The sequence below is a fragment of the Pelodiscus sinensis genome, chromosome 4 (assembly GCF_052426305.1).
Source record: "Pelodiscus sinensis isolate ZL-2025 chromosome 4, ASM5242630v1, whole genome shotgun sequence".
In the NCBI taxonomy this organism is placed as follows: Eukaryota; Metazoa; Chordata; order Testudines; family Trionychidae; genus Pelodiscus; species Pelodiscus sinensis.
The window spans coordinates 29,519,566-29,541,880 of record NC_143055.1 but is presented as its reverse complement, the minus strand read 5'-3'; the positions used below and the strand labels follow the sequence as shown (position 1 = coordinate 29,541,880).

Below are 22,315 nucleotides of genomic sequence, written 5' to 3'. Positions count from 1 at the left end.
ACAGACACATGTTTATGCTGCTCTCTGTATAAGGAACCTGACTGATTTGGCGAATTGGTAATGAGTGTAAAGACTTTCACTCCGAGAGCAATAGTTATGAATGTTAATACATAAAAGATATTACCAATTCATAGCCTTTTGCCACTCTGGCTGAGAGAACAAAGATAGAGTGGATGCAGGCCTGTTCAGAGAAATGTGGGGCTTAGATGCATCATGCTTGCTGGGGTTCCTTCCTCTTCTGTTGCCGTTTTTGTACACTGTAGTTAGATGTTTTGGGGTGCCCCAAGTCTTAGGTCCTTAGCACGGTTGTCCCACATTTTCCTCCCTCCCCCCCCCAACTTCGAATAGATTAATTTAACCCTGAAAAGGTAATATCTTTATTTAGACTTTGCCATCTCTTAAGTATATTAAATTGAGAGATTGTAGTATTGGTGCCTCTGCTGCAATAATTCTTTGAATTAATAGAATCTGCACTTTCATAAGCAGATAATCATAATCTACTTTCATAATCTACACTTTCATAATTGTGTTGACTTAGTAATAAAATGGCAGCTCACATTTGTATTGTGTATACACACAGTGTTTTGTAGGTTTGAAATGTTTTACTTTAGAGCATACCTTTTTAACAGAGGGAAAGCTAGTGTTACTATATGAAGAAGATCCCATAGCTTTTAAAATGTTTTCTTGTTTTGTGTTGTGAAATTTGTGTGCACACATTTGGGAAATGTCTAAAACTATTAAAAATGGACGCTAGATGGCAGCCTTCCATGTATTTTATCTTCCAATTTGAGATTAATCAGGGAGGTTTTCATTATGCAAAACAAAGATTTTCTTACCATGTACATCTCTAGTATAGCACAGTTACTACAGTTTATCAATTTTAACTTTTTTCTTCATTACTAATTAAACAACATCCATTCAAATTCTTACAAGAGGAGGTGTAATCACCAAAATCCTAAAATGCAATTCAAGTCTAAAAATGTAATTTAAAAATGGCATTGTGGTGATTTATTCCCTTAATTACTTCCTCTCTTTTTACAAAGTTTACAAGTAAAAAAAAAAAAAATTCCCTTGATGCCAGCCTTGCAGATCTAGCCTGGGATAAGGAAAACAAGCCTCTTCTGCTTATGCATAAACATCTATAATAAATATCTGTAGACTAAATGTTGGTCTTTTAAATGTACCTTTGGAACACCATTGTCTTCAGCCGTGTTTTACAGGTGTAGACAAGAGCCATTAGTTGAACAATTTGGTCCACTAATTTAACTTGTACTCGTTCTACTATTTTGGCTGTATAGGGCTTAAAGTAGTAAGTAGTAGTAAAACTTTTTTTTATTTCTAATATCAGCTACAATAATTTTCAGTATACCCAAGGAGAAGATTTTCTTGGTGGGAAAGTTGTTATATTCAGTTATTTTTCAAAACCACTTCACTGGAAACACACCTTTCCAAATACATTTAAGTCAGCAGAGTCTACATTAGATTAGACTATCATACATTATCTAATTCATAGATTTTTACATGTGATGACTTTATATACCGTTCACACACAATTCATGTTTACAATACAATGTAATTTTGTTTAGTGTGATATGATGATTCTGTTCCTAGCATGATGAGTTCTCCATTTTACTTTTTTATTTAATAACCACTGATTTGGTTTGGTATAACAAGAAAAATGTAGACTTTGATTCCCAAAATTGTCAGTATACATTTATGTATATGTAGATACTATGTCAGTAGGCTAAGCACATCTATTATTATTGAAGTTGTTGAGAAAGCAAATTGGCTGGTTAACTTTGCCTTGTTCACACCATTCAAGTAGGTGTTCTTCCCTTCGGTTGAAAAGATTTGAGTAGCTCTTCCTTATAGCTGTAACTTGTAAAGTTGTATTCCATTCTGTATCGTAAATAAAAGTGCTCCTCCCTTCATATAAACATTTTCCCCCTCAAGGTCACATCAGATAAGTTGATTAGCTTTCTGTCTCCCATGTCCTCTTGCTCTTCACTTATACTACTTCTTTGTAATTTTACTATTCTTTATAAAAGAGATAGGGATTATTTTTCCATCCTTTTTTCTTTGAAAGAGTCCAAGCCTTTTCTTTTGTATCAGACTAATCTGTATTCATGGTAACATGCATGGTTAAATGCAAAGAGGGAACTGCACATTAGTTTTTATGTGTGTACAGTATTTTAATATCCCTGTGAAACAAAATAGCTGAAACATTGAACAAGGTGTTTCCCATATGTGGGATTAATTTTCTGGCACCATTCAACTTGTTATACCTACTTTACAAATTAAAGAATATAAATTCTTCAACAATTTGACCACTAAGCCATCATTCTAAGACATTTCCTTTGGTCTAGATTTAAATCTGTAGAGCAAATTCTGGATCATTATTTTTGTTAGAACAACCTTTTAACATAGCTGTACCTTCTCAGATGCTCAAAATTATTGAGGCAACAGCTAATCTACAGAACATTCATAGTTGGTGCAATTCAAGAGTCTGATATGAAGTACAAACTGCCTGTCATTCTTGTACAGCAAAACTGAAAAGATTTTAGTGCTGTTTCCTTTGGGAGTGACTTTGGTAGTTTGGGCCTAATATCTTTTAGATCTTTGTTCCAAACATAAAATGGGTGTCTCACAGGATTCAACAAACCGTTTAGGAAGTTGAGTAGAATTAGTAAAACAATCTTACAAAACTCTTACCTGAAATAATTCCAGAATGTTTTCCTCCTAATAAGAGTCTCCTAAATTCAATAAATCTTTCTTTGTTCTTACTTGCTATTAAATAAATTCTGTATGCTAACCAAGATATTCTTCAGCCACTCTATCATTCTGTGCTGAAACACCAATTCCAATGCAAGGATTTCTGAAAATTTGTTGGAATAAACCTGTTAAGATACTTCTCAAGAATAGATTCCTTGAACTGCACTTATGAAACAATAGTCGGATCTCATTAGTTCAGATAACAGATTTCCTATGCATCTTGATCTTTTGCTTGTAGAATTCTAAGGATATAGATCATTTATTTTCAGCCTAGCATAGCAAAAGACCTAAGAAGAAATGACAGCAAGATCTTTGTTCATAATAATATTGATACAAAGAATTTTAGGATGAAATCTTAAAATTGCACATAATCCAAGACAGTTTTTTAGATATTAGGACTAAAGAAGATTCCATCCAGTAAAACTAATTCTATAATTAAACTATAGAATGAATGACTAGATTATATTACATCTTCGTTCTTCCCTGAAAGGTTTTTCCAATAACCTCAGATTTATTTTTAAGGCATCATTCTAGAAAATACTGAACTAGATTATAAATATTCTCCTGTGGGAAGAAATGTCAATGTCTAAGGTACTAACTCCTTGAAGTGTTTCCCTGAAAGTTCCGATTTGTTCTTTTATGTGGAAATCAGTGGACTTATATTGTAAATACACTAGATAAAGGGCATGTTATTGCTCTACTCCTTTCTTCCTAAAAGGGATAAGTAGTATTAGTTCCAAGTTATAATTTATTTAGCTCCTTTCTAGGCTTGGTTGTAGTAGCTGTATTTATAAAATTCCCTGTTACCCATGTTGGACTTCACTTCTTTCAATGGGAAATAAACAAAGAAAGAACTACAGCATAGAGAGCCTTCTAGAAATACCAAACATATTGGCATTTTTTGTGTGGATCTTAAGAACATAAGAACGGCCAAACTGGGTCAGACCAAAGGTCCATCTAGCCCAGTAGCCTATCTGCCTACAGTGGCCAGCACCAGGTGCCCCAGAGAGGGTGGACCAAAGACAATGATCAGTGATTTGTCTCCTGCCATTCTTCTCCAGCCTCTGACAAACAGAGGCCAGGGACACCACTTCTATCCCCTGGCTAATAGCCTTTTATGGACCTAACCTCCAGATCTTGTTACTCTGATAAATTGTCAGACCTTTTTAAAAAGTAAATTGGCGTTTCCATTACAGACCTAGGTCCAAGTGTAATTGCTTATTTGTTGGGAATGTCTCTCCCTTCTCACCTCATCCCATCCAGGACTAGTTCCAGCCCTTGCACTCACACAGTTTCTTCACTGTCTGATTAAACTAATGAGAAGGCAAATGTGTGTTGTCTTCCATCAGAATGTATTCAAATTTATTCCTTCTAAACAAAAAGCCAAATCCTGTCCATGTGCATTCTGTGTGTGCTACATTAGAAAAGCTTATCAGTGTCAGTGCAGACATCCACCTTTCCTTTCCATAAGAGTACGTTAGTGTAGCAACATTACAATCTTCTCTCTTTCTTTCTCTCTTGTAAATCAGACTGAAGGGAAGAGCACTTTCACTTCCTTTATAGAATGGAATGTGGTGTCACAGGGAACTTCTCCATGGTGAGTAAATCCTGATTTTCCTTTTATGCTATCAGCCAAATTCACATCCACTTGTACTCAGTAAAATGACTGAATACATCAATGGACAACTTAGGTCAATTATTAATTAACATTCTCAGATCAAAAGACACTTGTTATAAATTGCCCACAGCTGAATAGTTCTTTAAAGGAAAACATAAAGGCTTGTGCTGTTTAGTGTTATACTTACTTTCTTATGTGATTTGTGTGTTTGTGGAGGGGTGGGGGCGGTTATGGAAGTAGTTTGGTATATACAGACACTAGGGTTTACATGTTTGTAGGTACAGTATATGTGCATCATTTCCATCAACAAATAATTCTCAGCACTTGCTCTGTTTTGATTATTTAGTACAGTACAAAATGGTTTGTTTTTACTTTTGTATTGTATTCCAGATGTTTCTGTTCATCATCAGTTATATTTTTGCCTGTACTTTATTTTTTAAGCAAATTTTATAATTTAAAATTATAAGAGATTGCTTAAAACTAACTCATTTGACTAAGTACAGTTAGTTAATCTGTATCTCTGGGTGACCACAAGACCAACTTTAGTCTATGGATTTTTGAAAAAGTACCTGCATTTTGGCAGGTGAAAAACACTAAACTGTTTTGTTTTTCAGAAAATTATGGGTATTATGAGAACTACTTAGACTTATTTGCATAATAAACACTTAGCAAATCTACACAGTAAATGTTGACTTTTAATAATAATGCTGCTCATTATTAAAATAAATGTATAAAGTGAAGATTTTTTTAATGTTCTCACGTGGGATCTTATTTTGCATTTATTCTGAGACAGCTCTCCTCGGAGCCTAGAAATCAGGTTGGTTTTATGTTACATTGTTAGTATGGTCTTGTGCTGTGTTGTTTGCATGTAGTTTTCGTGTTTTCAAAAGTGAAGTGCTGTTTGATATTGACAACCTAGCCTCCATTTTGTCCTGTGTTTCAAATAGATGTCTGTGAGCAAAACCCTAATATTAAAAACCAGTTAAGAAAAATTACAAAATGTTGTGTTTACGTACACATGCACACGCTTGAAAATGCAATGACCATGGATATGAGTTACTTTTCCAATACAAATATTAGATGTGTTGAAAATGGCTCTTTAAGGCAGTCTAATCAGGTATTTGTATAAACGTGTAAACACTTGAAATTTTTAGTGGTTACACATTTACATGCAGGAGGTGGGGGCTTGGTGCTTGTGGGGACCCAGTTTTACTGGCTCCCTCTTGCCCCTTCCGCCCTCTCTCCGCTGCCTCCCCATTGCCTTTGATACAATAGTATTAACCGATAAGCCCAGACTTATTGGTTAATCATGTGGTCGAGTACACATTGACATCCCTAGTTTTATTTGTGAATTCAGGCATCTTTTCCAAAACAAAAACGGATGCTGGCTCCTCACACCTTTTGAAGAATTTTTTAAAAATTCATTCTATATACAGACATGTTTGCAGCAAACTCATTTTGGTTTAGTTCTCTGACACTTAATAAGGATATTTTTATGAAAAATAAAATTATTGTATCTTAAGCAGTAGGCTGCTCATTCCTGTTTCTGTTGTTTTATCTTCCTTGACGTAGTTTAACTTGTCTAATTCTTGGATGTGATTATAAATGTTATTAAAGGTAATTGTGTTGACACTGGATACATAAACTTTTTTTACAGCATTACACTTAGTAATGCATAACATTTGGTTTAAAAAAAATTTAATAGCTCTATACAAAATCAGTATATACAATATGTAATTATCCCTGTGTAATATAGGGGTGTTAAATTTTGTTTAACCAGCTAATAGAGTAGTTGATGGAATTTTCCATTGACTACTTGATTAGTTAAGTGGGGAAACAGCAGAGCTGGGTTAGATCCTGACCCCGGGAGCTAACCCCTCCACTGCTCTGCCTTTTAAATGTAGTAACAGCTGCCTGGCTCTTACTGCATTTAAAATCAGAGGCGCAGCGTCTAGGACCAGGCATGAGCTGGGACAACTGGTTCCCGGCTTGCACCCAGTTCCTCACAGATTCCCCCTCTGTGCCTGCCCCCCTTCTACTCCTCCCCTTCCTGCCTCTGATAGAGGCAGCAATGGGGAAAAGTGACTAGTCGAGTGGTCACATGACTAACCAATAAGTATATGCTGCTTACATCCCTAATGTAACATCATCAAAATGACAACTTTATAAATCTCAAACCATAATTATTAGTGGGTATGATGTTTGGGGGATGGTTCTGCTGTTTTTGAAGAACAAGAATATACAGAGAATAAATTGGGTGCTACTTTTTATCCGTTTTCACATATGCCACATCATGATAAAATCGTAAACAGTAATTATATTAAGGCAACACATTTTAATATTAGTACAATCAGTTTTTGCATAATTCATAACTTACTGCCCAAAGAATATAGAATCAAAAAACTGAATTAGATTTGAAAAAAGAATTACACTTATTTATATGAGATTATTAGTTATATAAGATAAGAATTTATAAAGCATAATAAACTTTCTAGAATAAAAGCCAATCATTTGCTGCCTAGTATTTAAATGCAACTTCCCTCTTGAGAAAGTTACTGAATGTGTTTGTCATGAGGATTTATCCTCCGAAGCATCAATCAGTATTTGAGATGACAAGATGCTGAATAGATGGGTACAGCTTGATTTTATAATCTAGAGAAATTTTAACAAGTGTCTAGATGTTTCAGTTAAATGCAATACAAAATAAATGTTTTTATTTGGGTTCTATTTTTTATGGTGCTCCCATGAAAGAAATGCTGTCACTTGATTCTCCTTGGGATAAATTTGGTAGAAACTGGTATCCTGGCTTCTCTTGAAAATATATGGAGTAAAATTATGAGTTAAGCTTATTATATCCTTATGTTGTAGATCCTTTATATGTTGTATAAAAATAGCTAAAAATGCACTAGTCAGATTACATATTTGGGATGCCAGAACTCTAATCAGCTTTGTATATTTCATTGATTTGTGGATTAATTATTCTGGATTCCAGTAAACCAGGGTTTTATTGTGACTCATCTTACTCGTGCCCTACCAGTTGTTAAAAAACTTCAGTGGTACAGCTGTTAGAACAAAGAACATTTAGTTCTTTAGCAAAGACAGATAGTAATGCAATATGAGCCTATAGCTGGCATAATGTACAGTACAAGTACTATCAAAATAATAATTTGCTGCCATTGAAATACTCCTGAAGTGTATGCGTTTGTAATTGTTTTCTTCATAATGGCATTGGTGTTTCTGATCTTTTGTACAGGTTTAGACTCTTGTGCTTTATTTATCTCAAAAAATAGATGGAGACAGAAATCTTCCTATTGTATGAGATGCACATAAGGAATGTATTTAGAATGGCTTGGTATAAAACTTGCATACCATGTATGATTGTTTCAAACAATGGAGTTTTAAAAAAAAATCTTCAGAAGCAAAGAAATTTCACCCTATTTGTTCATTTCTGTTGGCAAACTTTGTTCTTTTTCTATAGTTTTGCATTATATTGCACAAGTCAGGGCTGTTTAACTTTGGGCAGGGAAATGGGTATTAATGTAGGTCAGGTCTTAAATGGCTTTTCTTATGTCAGAAATACCATAATTTTTAAAAGTTGCTAATTGTTCACTACCATTCTTTTTTTTTTTTTTTCAATTTTAAAGTGAAATAAATTTGAGGGTAAAATAACCTTTACATTCTTGACAACTGAAAAGATGTATTTAATTCATCTGACACTAATGTCATGATTACTCTTTTTAGACTTTGATATATTGCCACTATACATCTGTGGCACCACTATATTCTTTTAAGTACCATAACAAGGTGAAAACCTAATAGTTTGTTAGGACTAAAATACCAAATGAAGACTAGCCTCCTTTGTGTTTTTAAGAGGGTAGTCTCACTTGTAGCTTTGCTTCTGGGCTAGAATCCTGGGAGGGTTTGAGCTCTTGGTCTAAATCATCTGTGGATGTTCACTGGAGAGTGAGCTGTTGAATGACTCAAGACTATCCTTGTTTGCTGACAAATGTAATCAGCTGGTCTCCAGATCTGTCTGGTGTGCATCTTTTGCATTATCCAGTTTTTAACATCTGGCCCAGAGATTTCTCATGGTCTCTTTTTCATTATGCCCCCTGAGTAGCTGCTTTTTTGGAAAGTGGGGCTGTGGCGGGGAGCTTGATACAAACTTAATTAAACATATATTTATACAGCAAAAAGAGTGATAGTTCCTGGACACTGACTTACCATCACTCAGAAATAATAATAAAGTAAAACAGTGATTGGACATATCCTCCATGAATTTATCTAGTTCTTTTTTGAACCCTTGTTGTAATCTTGGCCTTTTCAACATTCTCTAGCAAAGTGTTCTACAGGTTAGCTGTGTGAAGAAATACTTCCTTTTGTTGGTTTTAAATCTGCCTATTACTTTCTGTATCAGAAGTAGCAGTGGGGGGTGCCAAGCGGGAGCCAGTTTGTGAGGGGGGCCAGTTTAAAAACCAGCTCCCCACACAGATTGGCTGCTTGACACTTCATGCTGCTGCCTGTATATATATAGAGGTGCTGTATACAGAGGCAACAGCATGGAGTGGCAGCAACCCCTGTCCCCAGATGTCTGAGCTCCCCGTGGATTGAGGCTGCTCCCAAGGGAAGGGTGGTGAGGGAGTGTGGGGAGGCTGCCATGAAGCAGCCTCTGTCTGCGGCAGCCTGGGTTGGCTGTGGACAGAGGCTGGTCCAGCAGCTGCCCCCTGAGCTCCTGCCTCTGTCTGCAGGGAGCTTGGACCTCCCCACGGACAGTGGCTGCTGCCGCAAAGCAGTATATTAATTACATTTGATGACCCCCTCCTTGTGGTATCAGAAGGAGTAAATAACACTTATTTACTTATGCCCCATCTGTCATGATTTTATAGACTTGTATCATGTTCTCCCCCATCATCTCTTTTTTTCAGCTGTGGTCTCATTCTTCGTAATCTTTCCTCATATGCAAGTTGTTCCACATCTCTATTAATTCTTTTTTGAGATGCGGTGACCACATCTGCATGCAGCATTCAAGAAGTGGGTGTATCATGGATTTTTATAGACATTTTGATATTATTTGACTTATAATCTATACCTTTCTGATTATTTACAATATTCTGTTAGCTTTTTTTTTACTGCCACTGCACATTGAGTGGCTGTTTTCAGAGAATTCTCCACAATGAGTCCAAGATCTCTTTCTTGACTGGTAACAGCTAATTTAGACCCCATAATTTTATATGTATATTTGGGGTTGTTTTCCAATGTGCATTCCTTTGCATTTGTCAACATTGAATTTCATCTGTCATTTTGTTTCTCAGTCACCACGTTTTGTGAGGTCCCTTTGTACCTCTTCACAGTCTGCGTTGGTTTTAACCACCTTGAGAACTTTTGTGTCATTTGCAGTTTTTGCCACCTCAATTTTAATCCTTTTTTTTTTCCCAGATCATTTATGAATCTGTTGAATAGCACTGATCCCAGTACAGATCCTGGGACACCACTATTTACTTCTCTCTATTCTGAAAACTGACCATTTATAACTACCCTTTGTTTCCTATCTTTTAACCAGTTCCCAGTTGATTCGAGGACCTCCCTCTTATTCATGATAGCTTTCATTGTTTAAGAGCCTTTGATGAGGGACCTTGTCAAAGGCTTTCTGGAAATCTAAGTACACTATATCTGCTGGATCCCTCTTATCCACATACTTATTTACTCTTTCAAAGAATTCTGTAGATTGGTGTATGGAGATGTAGAAGTTATGACTTAAACCAAGTTTAGCTATATTGCAAGCCTGTAATTGGTTTCCAAAAAACACTCACTTCTGCAGTCCAGTAAGAGATTATAAGAAATAAGCCCTTGGACAGCAGACAGTTTGGATATTACCCTATAGGAACTAGCACGTACCAAACATAGCTTTCGTTTAACTGAGCGTAGATTGCACACAGTAACAAACATGCATTTTTTTTATAGCTACATTGTGAGAATGTACCCACAGTATACTTTCTGTCTGTGGTTGCTGTTCGCCTTCTCGACACTGAGGAATATTTCAAGGCCAGACATAAAGTTCATGGGGGGGGGGAGGACGGGGGAAAATGTCAGTTTAAAACTTGCTCCCCAAAGTAGATTGAAATGGCAGTAATTCTGGCAACCTTCTTCTCCTAGGCACCTTTTTGGGGACTACAGAAGGTATGAAGCTACATACATATACAATCAAAATTCAATTTTCAGTTAAAAAAATATCCCACTCCATCCATTTGTACGGAAGCATGGAACCTTTCTGATAACTTCAACGTATGCTTTCCTCTGCCAACCTCCGAAGAAAATCCAGAGAAAATGTATAATGCTTCTTACTCAACTAGTAGCTTTGGTATCCAGTTAATTCACCTCTGCATTTTAATTGTATGGCTACTTTCATTTTGGGGCAGCCTTAGAATAGGAATTTTGCAGACTAGTAAAGAAACCTGTTATTCCCAGCTCACTTTTAGCACTTGCTTTAGACAAAGGACTGTTAATTGGTGCCTTTGTGGTATGTTGACCATTTTTGTTTTTTCTCTATAGCCATGTGTATAAATCCTTCCTGGATGTTGCCCTCCTTTTCATTTTTCACCTGTGATTGGCTATGGTCTAGGTACACATAATTTAAGTGAAGGTGTGATTTTTAAACTACTTTGAGTGAATTTGTGCAATGCTATATATGTATTTTGTTAGCTTGTTCCTTTAAATTTTCAGTGGCAGGTTATAAACACAGGAGGCCCCAGGAGGGATTAGCTGGTTTGATAAAGACTCCAGAGCATTCCCCATATCCATTGCTCAGTCCCTTATTTCTTGCTGACTGATGGCTCAGAAATATTTTATATGCAGTTTCCTATTGTCTGCAGCTGCCAGAAGGGGCAGATTTTGAAGCTAGAGTGGTGGTGAGCATATGAGCACTATTTATTTGATTAGGTGTCTATACTGTTCTCACCTTTGTAGTGAGTACCTGAACCATAGAATCTTTATGATCACGAAACAAGGTGGGAAGGCACTGACTCCTTCTTGCTGTACTTTTGAATTTCCCCAGTCTTCAGTGTGCCAATGACAAATACAGGCACTTGCTAATTATTGTGTGATAATATTGCATCAGAGGCTTTGATTAGTTCTCAAAACTCATTGCACACATGATATTAGAGATCTGAAAACACCTTTTTGGCCAAGAGCTATGCTTAAGCATTTGGCTTCCTTTCCTTCACTTCTCTTGGGTGACAAAATATGTCTCTCCACGTTGTGATCAGGATATTTTTTGCCTGTCTATACTGTGAATTCCTCAAAGTCATGCTTCAAAAACAGGCATGCTTTACATTCTCCACAAAAACTATGAACAGCATAATTCCTCACAGTTAAGTAACCACACAAGTTTTTCTAAGTACAGTAAACACATTCTTAAAGTGGAAGTTTTGCAGGAGAAACATAATAAAAACAATAAAAGGACCTGTATGCCTGTTAATAAGTTTACCAGAGATCACCCCTAAGTCCACCAAGGATTCTGGCAGGCAATCACATCTTCAGAGCACATAATGAGGTTTTTCTGTGGTTACAAGTTCATAACATCTTTCACTCATAACAAGAACAGCCATTAGTCTGTGAGTGAACTGTGAATAATACAGTGAACTCTTAAACTTGATTCAACAAAGTTTAATTTAATTCAATAAGGTTTGTCCAGTATATTATAGAAATTATACTGTATCAGTCACTCCTTTAAAAATAGGTCTCAATTTGAGCACATCACTACTAAATTGTTGGTGGCAATGAATAGCTATTTTATAGTGGTAATAACAAAATAAGAGCAACTTCACTGAATGAAGGAGTGTAGGGAGATGTACATTAATTCTGTATGAAAGGTTAAGACAGTACTTAGCCCTCCAAGTTGCCTTGTCAAAAAATCTTATGCCGGAGCAGCTAATTGCATGGATACTACATTTCTCCTAATACACAACAGCTCCTGAAACTCACCTTCTTGACCTGGATGATTAAATGTGCAGTGACTTTTTGAACTGGGAATTAGGATTGACAGGGGCCTTGAAAAACTTAAACACAAGGAATAGTCTTGAAGTCATCAACGTTAGCCCCGTGTACTGACACAGAACAAAATAAACCTAAACCATCCCTGATAGATGTTTGTCTAAACCAGTGGTGGGGAACCTAAGGCCTGGGAGGCCAGATGCAGTGCACAGCTTGCCTGGATTCCACCCTGAGACTCAGTGTCTGCCCCCAGCATTGGGGAGTCCATGATGGCACTGCACGACTCCCTCTTCCCCCCCAGCATGAGGCTGGAGCCCACAAAATTTACTACTCTGGACCCACCTAGACCCTGATGTATGAAGGAAATGTAGAGAGTTTTGTCTGCCCTTCTCAGTTGGGGGCCAAAACTGTGAGGTAAGTGAGTTTTTTGGGGCACCCCCCTACGTATTTTTCAGTGGGTCAGTGGCCCCTGACCCAAGAAGAGATTCCCTACCATGGTCTTAGACGGATCCAGACTGGCTGTTCCTTATAGCCCTACTATTCTCTGGATGGCTTACAAATTGTTTAAATTTTTTCAAAGATCTTTCTGGGTATTGATGTCAGGCTTACTAATTCCTTGGATCATCTTTGTTATCCTTTTTAAAGATAAGCGGTATGTTTGCTCTTCTTCAGTCTTTTGGGACCTCACCTGACTTCCTGTAGTTCTTGAAGGATGATTGCTAATGCTTCCAAGATTTCTTCAGCTTATTCCATAAGTACCTTCACAGAATCATAGGACTGGAAGGGACCTCGAGAGGTCGAGTCCAGCCCCCCGCCCTTAAGGCAGGACCAAGCTCTGTCTACTCCATCCCTGACAGATGTCTGTCTAACCTGTTCTTAAATATCTCCAGAGAGGGAGATTCCACCACCTCCCTTGGCAATTTATTCCAATATTTGACCACCCTGACAGTTAGGAATTTTTTCCTAATGTCCAATCTAAACCTCCCTTGCTGCACTTTAAGCCCATTACTCCTTGTCCTGTCCTCAGAAACCAAGAGGAACAAATTTTCTCCTTCCTCCTTGTGACACCCTTTTAGATATTTGAAAACCGCTATCATGTCCCCCCTTAATCTTCTTTTTTCCAAACAAAACAAGCCCCGTTCATGAAGCCTGGCTTCATAGGTCATGTTCTCTAGACCTTTAATCATTCTTGTCGCTCTTCTCTGTACCCTTTCCAATTTCTCCACATCTTTCTTGAAATGTGGCGCCCAGAACTGGACACAGTACTCCAGCTGAGGCTTAACTAGTGCAGAGTAGAGCGGCAGAAAGATTTCACAAGTTTTGCTTACAACACACCTGTTGATACAACCTAGAATCATATTTGCTTTTTTTGCAGCAGCATCACACTGTTGACTCATATTCAACTTGTGGTCCACTATGACCTTCATTAGGTCTTACTGGTTTGAATACTTCTAATTGTATTTAACTATTCTTCAGTATGTTATTTCCCTATTTTGGCTTATGTTCCTTATAGGGATGAAAAGGTTAACTGGTTAACCAGTAATCATTAGCCTTACTAGCATGCTTACCAGGTAAATGGTTAATTGGAGGACTGGTCAGGGGGAGCAGCCTCCTGTCCACTGTACCTGACTCAGGGTGCAGTGTAGCAGAACCCTGGCTAGAGCAGCCCCCTCATCCAAAGTGTAGAGGACTGGGTTGGAAGAACTCCCCATAGCTGGTGGACTGCCTGGACCCCAGCCCCGGGACCTCAGCCACACAGTTAAACTATTACAATTAAATTGTTTAACCAGTACATTTTTTTATTGCATATTTACATTCCTAGTTCCTTCCCCCTTGCTGTTCAAGTTGAGTACCTGGTAACCATTTTCCTTTTCAGTGAAGACTGAAGCAAAATGGACATTCATCAGCTCAGCATAGGAATATACACACTATTGCTTGGTACAAATCTGACACCCTGCTTCCATTGTAAATCCTTAGAACCTGGACGGTGAGAGGATCCACTGAGTTGCTGTTTTATAAAAGCTGTTGTGTTTGTGCACTCTTCAAAAGTATGAATTCATATGAACATCTGGTTCAAACGGCACTACTTATGTTTTTTGCAAGAAATGAGCTTTTATGTAGTTGCACATTGCAGTGCTTGTCTGAAAAGAGTGTATCATGTCTAAACTCCTAAGAGCTTACAGGCTAATACGAGACATAATAAATGAATGGCAAATGAACAATAGAAAGAAAAAGGGGAGACAAGGGTAATAGTAATAAAAACATGGGTATTTTTAGACTCACTATGTATATTTCAAGATTTTATATCTGCTCCATTTTTAAATAAATCAGTTGAAATTATTAAACAATTGTATGGAGTGTTTAAAACACTGTTGAGAGTAGATGGGCATCTCATTTTTCAATCCTTAAGCTCTTTTCTGTTAAACCCTTTTCAATCAAACTTATAAATCAGGTAATATACCCATATTAATATAACTCTAGTAGCCATTGCTAATTATCTGATTTAATGGCTTGATCTAGACATGTGGTGAGGGCAATGTGGAGTCTCGGCATCTGTCTGTTTATTTCTTATCTTTTGTAGAGGAACATAGAATTTGTGTACTTCTGTCAACTAATTAGAGACAAGGAAGTTAGGGTTTTATTGGACCAGCTGTGCAAGATGTTACCTCACCTTGTAAGTGCCATATCCTGGGATCAATGTGGCTTAGAATAGCATTACTTATTTGCAATATATTGCAGTGGAACTATGTACCTTTCATAATTTATAAAAGCTAACCCAACATGTTCATTATCTTTTTATACCACAATTTTTGTTTTTGGAATGTACTAAAATGTAGAGGGGTTTATCTAATTACATGTTTTGATAGGTACCAGTTAAATTTGATTATGGCTTTTCCTGTACGTGTCACTTATAACATCTCTGAATATTTTATAATTTTTACATGACTTGATTTCATGATTTGTATATGTATCTGTCCAGACAGTTTCTCTCTTGCCCTTACTTAATTTTCCTTAGACTGGTAGAAAATAAGGGCAAATCGACCAAAATAGCTATTCTGGAATAATTATTTCAGACTGAACTTAAAAAACAAGAAATGGTCTGGTAGCACTTTATAGACTAAAAAAACATGTAGTCTATACATGCGCCATCCGTTAGCATGTCCTTCTTTGTACTGAAGTATTAGAGAAGGCTGCTTCATTTCCTTTCCAAAGAGAGAAGCAAGCAAGACTACTTCTGAAAGTGAGGAGATTAAAGTGATATGTAAAATTCCTAAGAATGAAGGATTAAGTAAAAACAACCATACCTTTGTGCAAAGGCTCTTGTTAAGGTTAAGGGCAAATGTGATTTTACCTAACCACTGGGGCCTTGACAGCTGGGAGAGAATGATCCTGTTCAAGACAGTGATCTATAGTTTTGCATAATTATTTTTAGCGCACCACTACTTGTTTTTCTGTATTTTTAGCTCAGCAGTAAATTCTTTCAAATTATATATATTCATTCTTAGCCAGCAGCCTCTATCAGTGCATATCAGCTAATGGCATTTGTGTTGTATTTTACTGTATAACATATAGAAAAATGATTTTGTCTTTGTATTTCAGTGATAGACGTTTGCTACAACCTGCTCAGGTATGTGACATTTTCAAAGGAGTTATATTGATCATCTGCTACTTCATGATGCACTATGTTGACTACTCTATGATGTACCATTTGATAAGAGGACAGTCTGTCATAAAACTCTACATCATCTACAACATGCTGGAGGTAAGGGCATTGACACCAAAAGGAAATGTCAAAGTATGCTTTCTTTCTGGATATCAGATATAATGTATTATGATTTTTGCACTTTGACATTTGTACATCTCTCTAATATAGTAGCTAGAAAGATGTTAAAACCTCAAGTTGTACTTTAACATATAGTAAAATAGACAAGGACTTGAAAATCTCTACAACAGATGCTTCCATGAAAAAGGGTGCAACAACTTTGTTATATATCCTCTTAAATCTGTTTCTTGTAATGTATCAGAGTTAATTATGTTAAATTAAAAAAATAAAATGAGGAAGAGAGAAAGAGAAAGAAAAAAGAAAAGTGTTCTAGAGTGAAACTTGAAATACAAGAGTCAGACTATAAGATAGCTGAAAAAAAATATATAATATTTGAAATAGGAATTGATTCTGTGAAGGTTTTGCCCAATAGTGGCAGGATCTTAGGGTAGAATAAAGAAAAAAATCTTAAGGTAGATGAGATTTATCTATTTATTTCTTTTTTTAGAAATGTGCCTTTCAGTATGCTTACGCGTGTGTACTAAAAACAAAATCAGTACTTCCAGCTTCTCCCAATCCATACCAGCATAAAAATCCTTAGTACGTGGGTAGAATGTCTACTAGGGATGAAAGCAAATAGTCGACTAACCGATAAGCTTAAGCTTATCGGTTAGTCGACTGTTTGCCTAAGCTTATCGGTTAGTTGAGATGACTACTTGCATTTCCTCCTCCCCCCACTGCCTCTGTATCAGGCAGCAGTCCCTGTCCATGAGGGGGTCCCAATGGGGAGCTGGGACCCCTCACAGACAGGGACTGCTGTCGCAAAGCATCCCCTGTCCACAGCAGCCCAGGCTTGCCGTGGAGAGAGGCTGCTCTAGCAGTAGCCCCTTGGTTCGCGGTGGGTCCCAGCTGCCATGAATGGGACTGCTCTTGCAGGCAGGCAGCCCGGCTCAGTCCCCGCTCCCCCGGTCCGGGACCAAACCCCTCTGTGGCTCTGCGATTTAAAAGGCAGTAGGAGCCAGACAGCCATCCCCACAGCTCCTACTGCTCCAGGGCCAAACTCTGCTGCAACTCTGCAATTTAAAATGCAGTAGGAGCCAGGGGGCAGGCTGCCTGACTCCAATTGTCTTTTAAATTGCAGAGCCACAGCGGGGTTTGGTCCCAGGCCCGACTGAGCTGGGCTGCTTATCAGCAAATCAAGTAGTCAACTCGATTAGTAAATTAACCTCATTTTAACATCCCTAGTTTCTACCATGAATTAGAGGAGTTGGAGAAACATGGAGGGAAAGAGGGGGGAAGCCAAGAGATATGTTTATGAAGTAGCATAAAAGGAAGTCCTGTAAAACTCAAAGCATCTGTTTTTATATGATTTGTTATTAATATAACGCTTTTGGGAAGCAACTGCTTTTCTTTCCCTAAAATGTTATGAACAACCATAAACGACATTTACAAAAAGTTTTAAAAAGTGGATAAAGCTTGAGTCTGACCGTAGCTCTGAATATCTGTAGCATGAAAGAGGCATAATGTGTTTAAGGGGCTATTATACCCCTTGTTGTATAGTATCCTGGCAGAACTATTGCTAATAGCCCATGATTAATTAGTATGATTCAGATGTCTATCAGAAGTTTGAGGATTATTGAAACTGAGTCTTGATTTGTAGAAAATCCAGAGATTTGTATTCTAGACATGAATTATTCACTACTGCTGTTTGAAAGTAGTGAATAAGAAGCACATTTCGTAACCACAATATTAATATGCTTCCTGAAGTAAGTGATGTGTGAGCACAATCTTGGATGTTAATTAAGACTGTCTTGCCTTTCATGTGATTTTTCTTTAATACTACTTTCAGCTAATCTAGAAATCAAAATGTAAAATTCAGCACTCTAAGATCATGTGAACTGTGATGTACTAGGGGACATTTATCCACATATATTTTCCTAATTTCTGCCTGTGAATGATCATGACTTAATAAGTAAATCCAATGGTACAATTTATTAATGCTGAAAATAGTTCATTTCATTTCAGTGTAATTGTTTTAAAACAACACCAAAAACAATAATGGCTACTTACTGCATGTTTTAAAATGGGGCTTCAATAGTTTAATCAGCGAAGCAGAAGGCATGTTTCATTCCCCTCACTGAGTAAACAGGAAAGGAGCTTGAGCTTAGCTTTACCTGAGTATAAGCAGAACCAATGGTGCCATGTCTGCTCCAGGGCAAGGGAATAGATCCTGCTGATCTGAATTCTGTGTTCTGGTATTGCTTATAGCTACTAGCAAAGCAAGCTCCCTTTGATTTCAGTAGAGAAGGCTCCTGCTAGAAAGTGTACTGGATTTCTTGATCTACCATGAAAAAATGTCATGCATGGCAGAGTAGGAAACGTGATTTCTGCAAGCTTTTTACAAGCCTAAATCATATCCATATCAGCATAAAACAGAGGGTCTTAGATCCCACTCAACATACTTGTTGGAAACTTGTTTCCATTTTACCCAAATGCAAATCTGCCACTAACAGTACACCTTAGAAGTTGCTCATGTGCACTCTTTTTTTGTAAAGGCAGTAACCAGACTTGTATTGGTATTAAAATATACTTAACTCAAACCTCTGATTTTGAAATTTTTAATTCGTGGAAATGATTAGACTGACAAAGATGTTTACAATGACGTTTTCGGCTGACTTTGGGTCAGAGAATATTGTCCTGCAAATGGATTTGATAGAAATAAAAACCACCCAAATTATGTGCTGAATGCCCCCCAAATAACCAGGTTGAGGGGTGCATTCAGCCCTGCTGGCTTAAAATGACGCTTTTCTTTTTTTAGATTCAGACCCACCGGCTCCTACTCCTTATGAAGCCCCAGCGTGCGTTATGCTGGTGACGCAACATTCACCATGGAACTCAACTGGAGCCTGGAGCCGGCATATAGGGTTTAGGTAAGTCTGCTTTAAAAGAACCAACAATATTGCGTGGTGTTTCCTTGTTTTATACCATAAGGGATATAAAACATTAAAATGTTAAAATTAAAAAACTTTTTTAAACCCTTCGCAATATTGTGAACTAAACAAAACTTACCTGCCTCCTTAAGTATTCAATAGTGGGTGCCACTTCACCAAACAAAGTGCATGATGGGGCATCACATTGGAGCAGGAGCGAGGGGATGTTGACCACTTTTACTGAGAAGTAAAAAGCCGAAAACAATACCATTGTAAATATTCTTTTGAATTAACCTAATTCTTTTCCTGATTTAAAATTTCAAGCTGCAGAGCTTTTGAAATAACTCTGAGCAGGAGATTCTATTACCATAATACTATTAGGGTAGCTAGTTAGTGCTAAATGGTACTCTTGTTTTGTCTGGGATATTCAGCATTTAACTGTACTCATTTGTTGTTTTGGTGAAATCTTCACCATTAAATGTTTTAGTAGTACTTAATAATGAGTGTTGGCTTGAGAGAGGAGTTGAACTTTTCTGATTTCTGTCAGAAGTTGCTCTTCAGTGATTTTTTTTTTTTAAATCTGACTAGCAACCGCTTTAAAAATAAAAAACACTGAACTTTGGCTGACTATATTGTTCTGTGGAAAAACCTTTAGGTTAATGTGGCAAAGGAAAGTATTTGCTTGTTTATCTTCTGCTTTACCCTGATACTACTGGTTATTGTTTTTACTTGTCTAAAGTAGTCATTCTTAGTTTACAAAAGAACAACTAACTGAAGTATTAATCTTAATACATCTTACAACAGTGATTCTTTTTATATCATAATCTTACTACAGTTTAATAAGGAATTATAATATTACAGCTTGAATTTCTCTAGTCAGGAACTCTTTGGCATGATTTTGGTAGGCAGCTATCAACTTATCATAGGTGTGGCCAAATTTCCCACAATTCCATAAAGTTGGTTTACAACAACAAGTCCTAGCTCTCAATGTCCTGTACTGTTGTTTAGCTCTAATTTACCCCTAAGTGTTTTCTAAGAGTGTGTCTAGACTACATGCCTCCGTCAGCGGAGCCATGTAGATGAGGCAGGACGACAAAGGGAAACGAAGCGACGATTTAAATAATCCCCGCTTCATTTAAATCAAAATGGCCACTGTGCTGTGCCGATCAGCTGCTTGTTGGCACAGCGCGGCAGTCTAGATGGGGATCTGCCGACCGCAGAACCCTTCATCGGCAGATCCTGTAAGCTTCGCGTATAGGATCTGCCCATGAAGGGTTCTAGGGTTGGCAGATCCCCGTCTAGACTGCTGCGCTGTGACGACGAACAGCTGATTGGCACAGCGCGGTGGCCATTTTGATTTAAATGGAGCGGCGATTATTTAAATCGCTGCTTCATTTTCTTTTTTCAAGTAAACTAATCTACATGGCTCCGTCGACAGAGCATGTAGTTTAGATGTACCCTAATAGCCCAATAAGCAGTGGAAGTGTTGGTAATGCTGCTAGACAATATTGACCTCTCGTGGTTTGACACATTCTCTGCTTCAGTACCAGTCAAGTCCATGTGGTGCTGGAATAGAGAGGCTTATGGTATTGTGCTATTTATCTCTTTACTTGGGTTATTCTCATAAGAGATAACAAACACCTCTTAATTCAGCCAAACATGCCCTGTGAATGTAAAGCTATTCTCTAAAGTACGTCTTCTACTGCTTTGTTCATTTTAATTCTAATGATCTCAGACTTGTATGTATGTGCTAGAGCAGGGGTGGGCAATAGGCCACTTCAAGATTTTGGAAAGTGATCAAGGGCCATGCTTTTTCTGTAGAGGAGATGTGGGATCTAGGGTGGTGGTTGGATGTAGAAGGGCACACACATTTAAAGGACTGGGGTGCAAGAGAGCGTGTGAGGTCTGAGAGGGAGTTTGGGTGAAGTAAGGGGTTGTGACCTGGGTGCAGGAGAGGATTCTGGCCTTGGAGAGGGGCTCTAGGAGAAGGTGCAAAGTCTGGGAGGGAATCGTGACCTGTGAGAAGGGGAAAAGGGGGTGTAGACTGCAGAGGGTTGACTGGTGACTTGGTGTGCAGAGTTTTGGAGGGTGTTTGGGTGCAGGAGAGGATTCTGGCCTGGGGGAGCAGCGTCGGAGGGGGTACAAGGCCTGGGAGGGAGTTGTGACCTGGGGCAAGAGGATGCAGAGGGTTTGGATGATGACCTGGGGGAGGGAGTTGGCGTGAGGGAGGGGCAGGGGTGCCAGAGGCAGGCTGTGACTGGGGAGCACATACCTAAGCTAGCAGCCCTACAGCACACCCAAGACAGGCTGGGCTTCCTGTCTGCTGCAGCCCCAAAACACTTTAAACTGACGTCTTGTTCCCTCCACATGGCTCTCAGCTCTGGGAAGGGAAAGAGGCTTGTCCGGCCCCCGTCCCCAGGCCAGTTTCTCAGCTCTGAGCTGAGAGATTGGCTGGGATCGATTTGTGTTGGCTGGTTGTTTCCAGCCTGTAGAAGTTGAGGATTGGGCTGGGGGCTGGGAGATCACACACAGCCTCCCCCTACCTCCAGAGCAGAGAGCTGCACAGACTGTACTTTAAATTGCGGTAGCTGCGTGCCTGAGTGTCCGGGCAGGGTGGTCCGCAGGCTGGATCCAGTGGCTTGGCAGGCCAGGTCTGGCCCCCAGGCAATATTTTGCCCAGTGTTGTGCTAGAGGAAGGGCTTCTATTGCTTCTCCACTGAATTGTCTTCAATTTGTCAGTATCTCCAGTTTCTGAGAATTACATTTAATCACACTGACTTTTTTTGCTGCTGTATTGAATAGCAAACTACAGTAAACTCCCAATAATCCGGCACCTTTAGGACCCAGGGGGTGCCAGATTATCAAATATGCTGGACTATTGGAAGGGGGGGACTATGATGGGTCTGGGGTGGAGTGGGCGGGTGCCACCCCAGACCTCTCATAGCCCCCCCTTCCGATAGTCTGGCTCTGGCCCAGGAGTCCCCGATTCAGCCGCTGCTGGTCAGTTTCAGCAGCGGCTGAATCGGGGACACCTGGGGCAGAGCAGCTGGGGTGCTGCCAGGTTGGTCCGGTAGCACCGCCCCTCAGCACCGCGAGACCAACCCGGCAGCACTACAGCTGCTCTTGGGGACACCTAGGACAGAGCAGCTAGGGTGCTGCCGGGTTGGTCCCGCAGCGCCCAGGGGCGGCGCTATGGGACCAACCTGGCAGCACCCCAGCTGCTCTGCCCCCTGCTTCCCCAAT

At 38.8% G+C, this 22,315-nt stretch overlaps 1 protein-coding gene across 5 annotated transcripts in view; it reads left to right on the top strand.

The window, feature by feature from the left end:
• TAPT1 (transmembrane anterior posterior transformation 1) overlaps positions 1-22,315 on the top strand; it is a 90,270-nt gene that overhangs the window by 25,902 nt on the left and 42,053 nt on the right. For 2 of the 5 annotated variants that reach the window (XM_075930687.2, XM_006136982.5), the window contains exons 4-5: positions 5,184-5,207; positions 15,980-16,142. In XM_075930687.2, the coding sequence (XP_075786802.1) occupies positions 5,184-5,207; positions 15,980-16,142 (187 nt within the window). Of the gene's footprint in view, positions 1-4,301; positions 4,370-5,183; positions 5,208-15,979; positions 16,143-22,315 lie in introns of all 5 variants that reach the window. The other 3 variants (XM_075930688.2, XM_014580547.4, XM_075930686.2) reach the window with 3 other exon arrangements.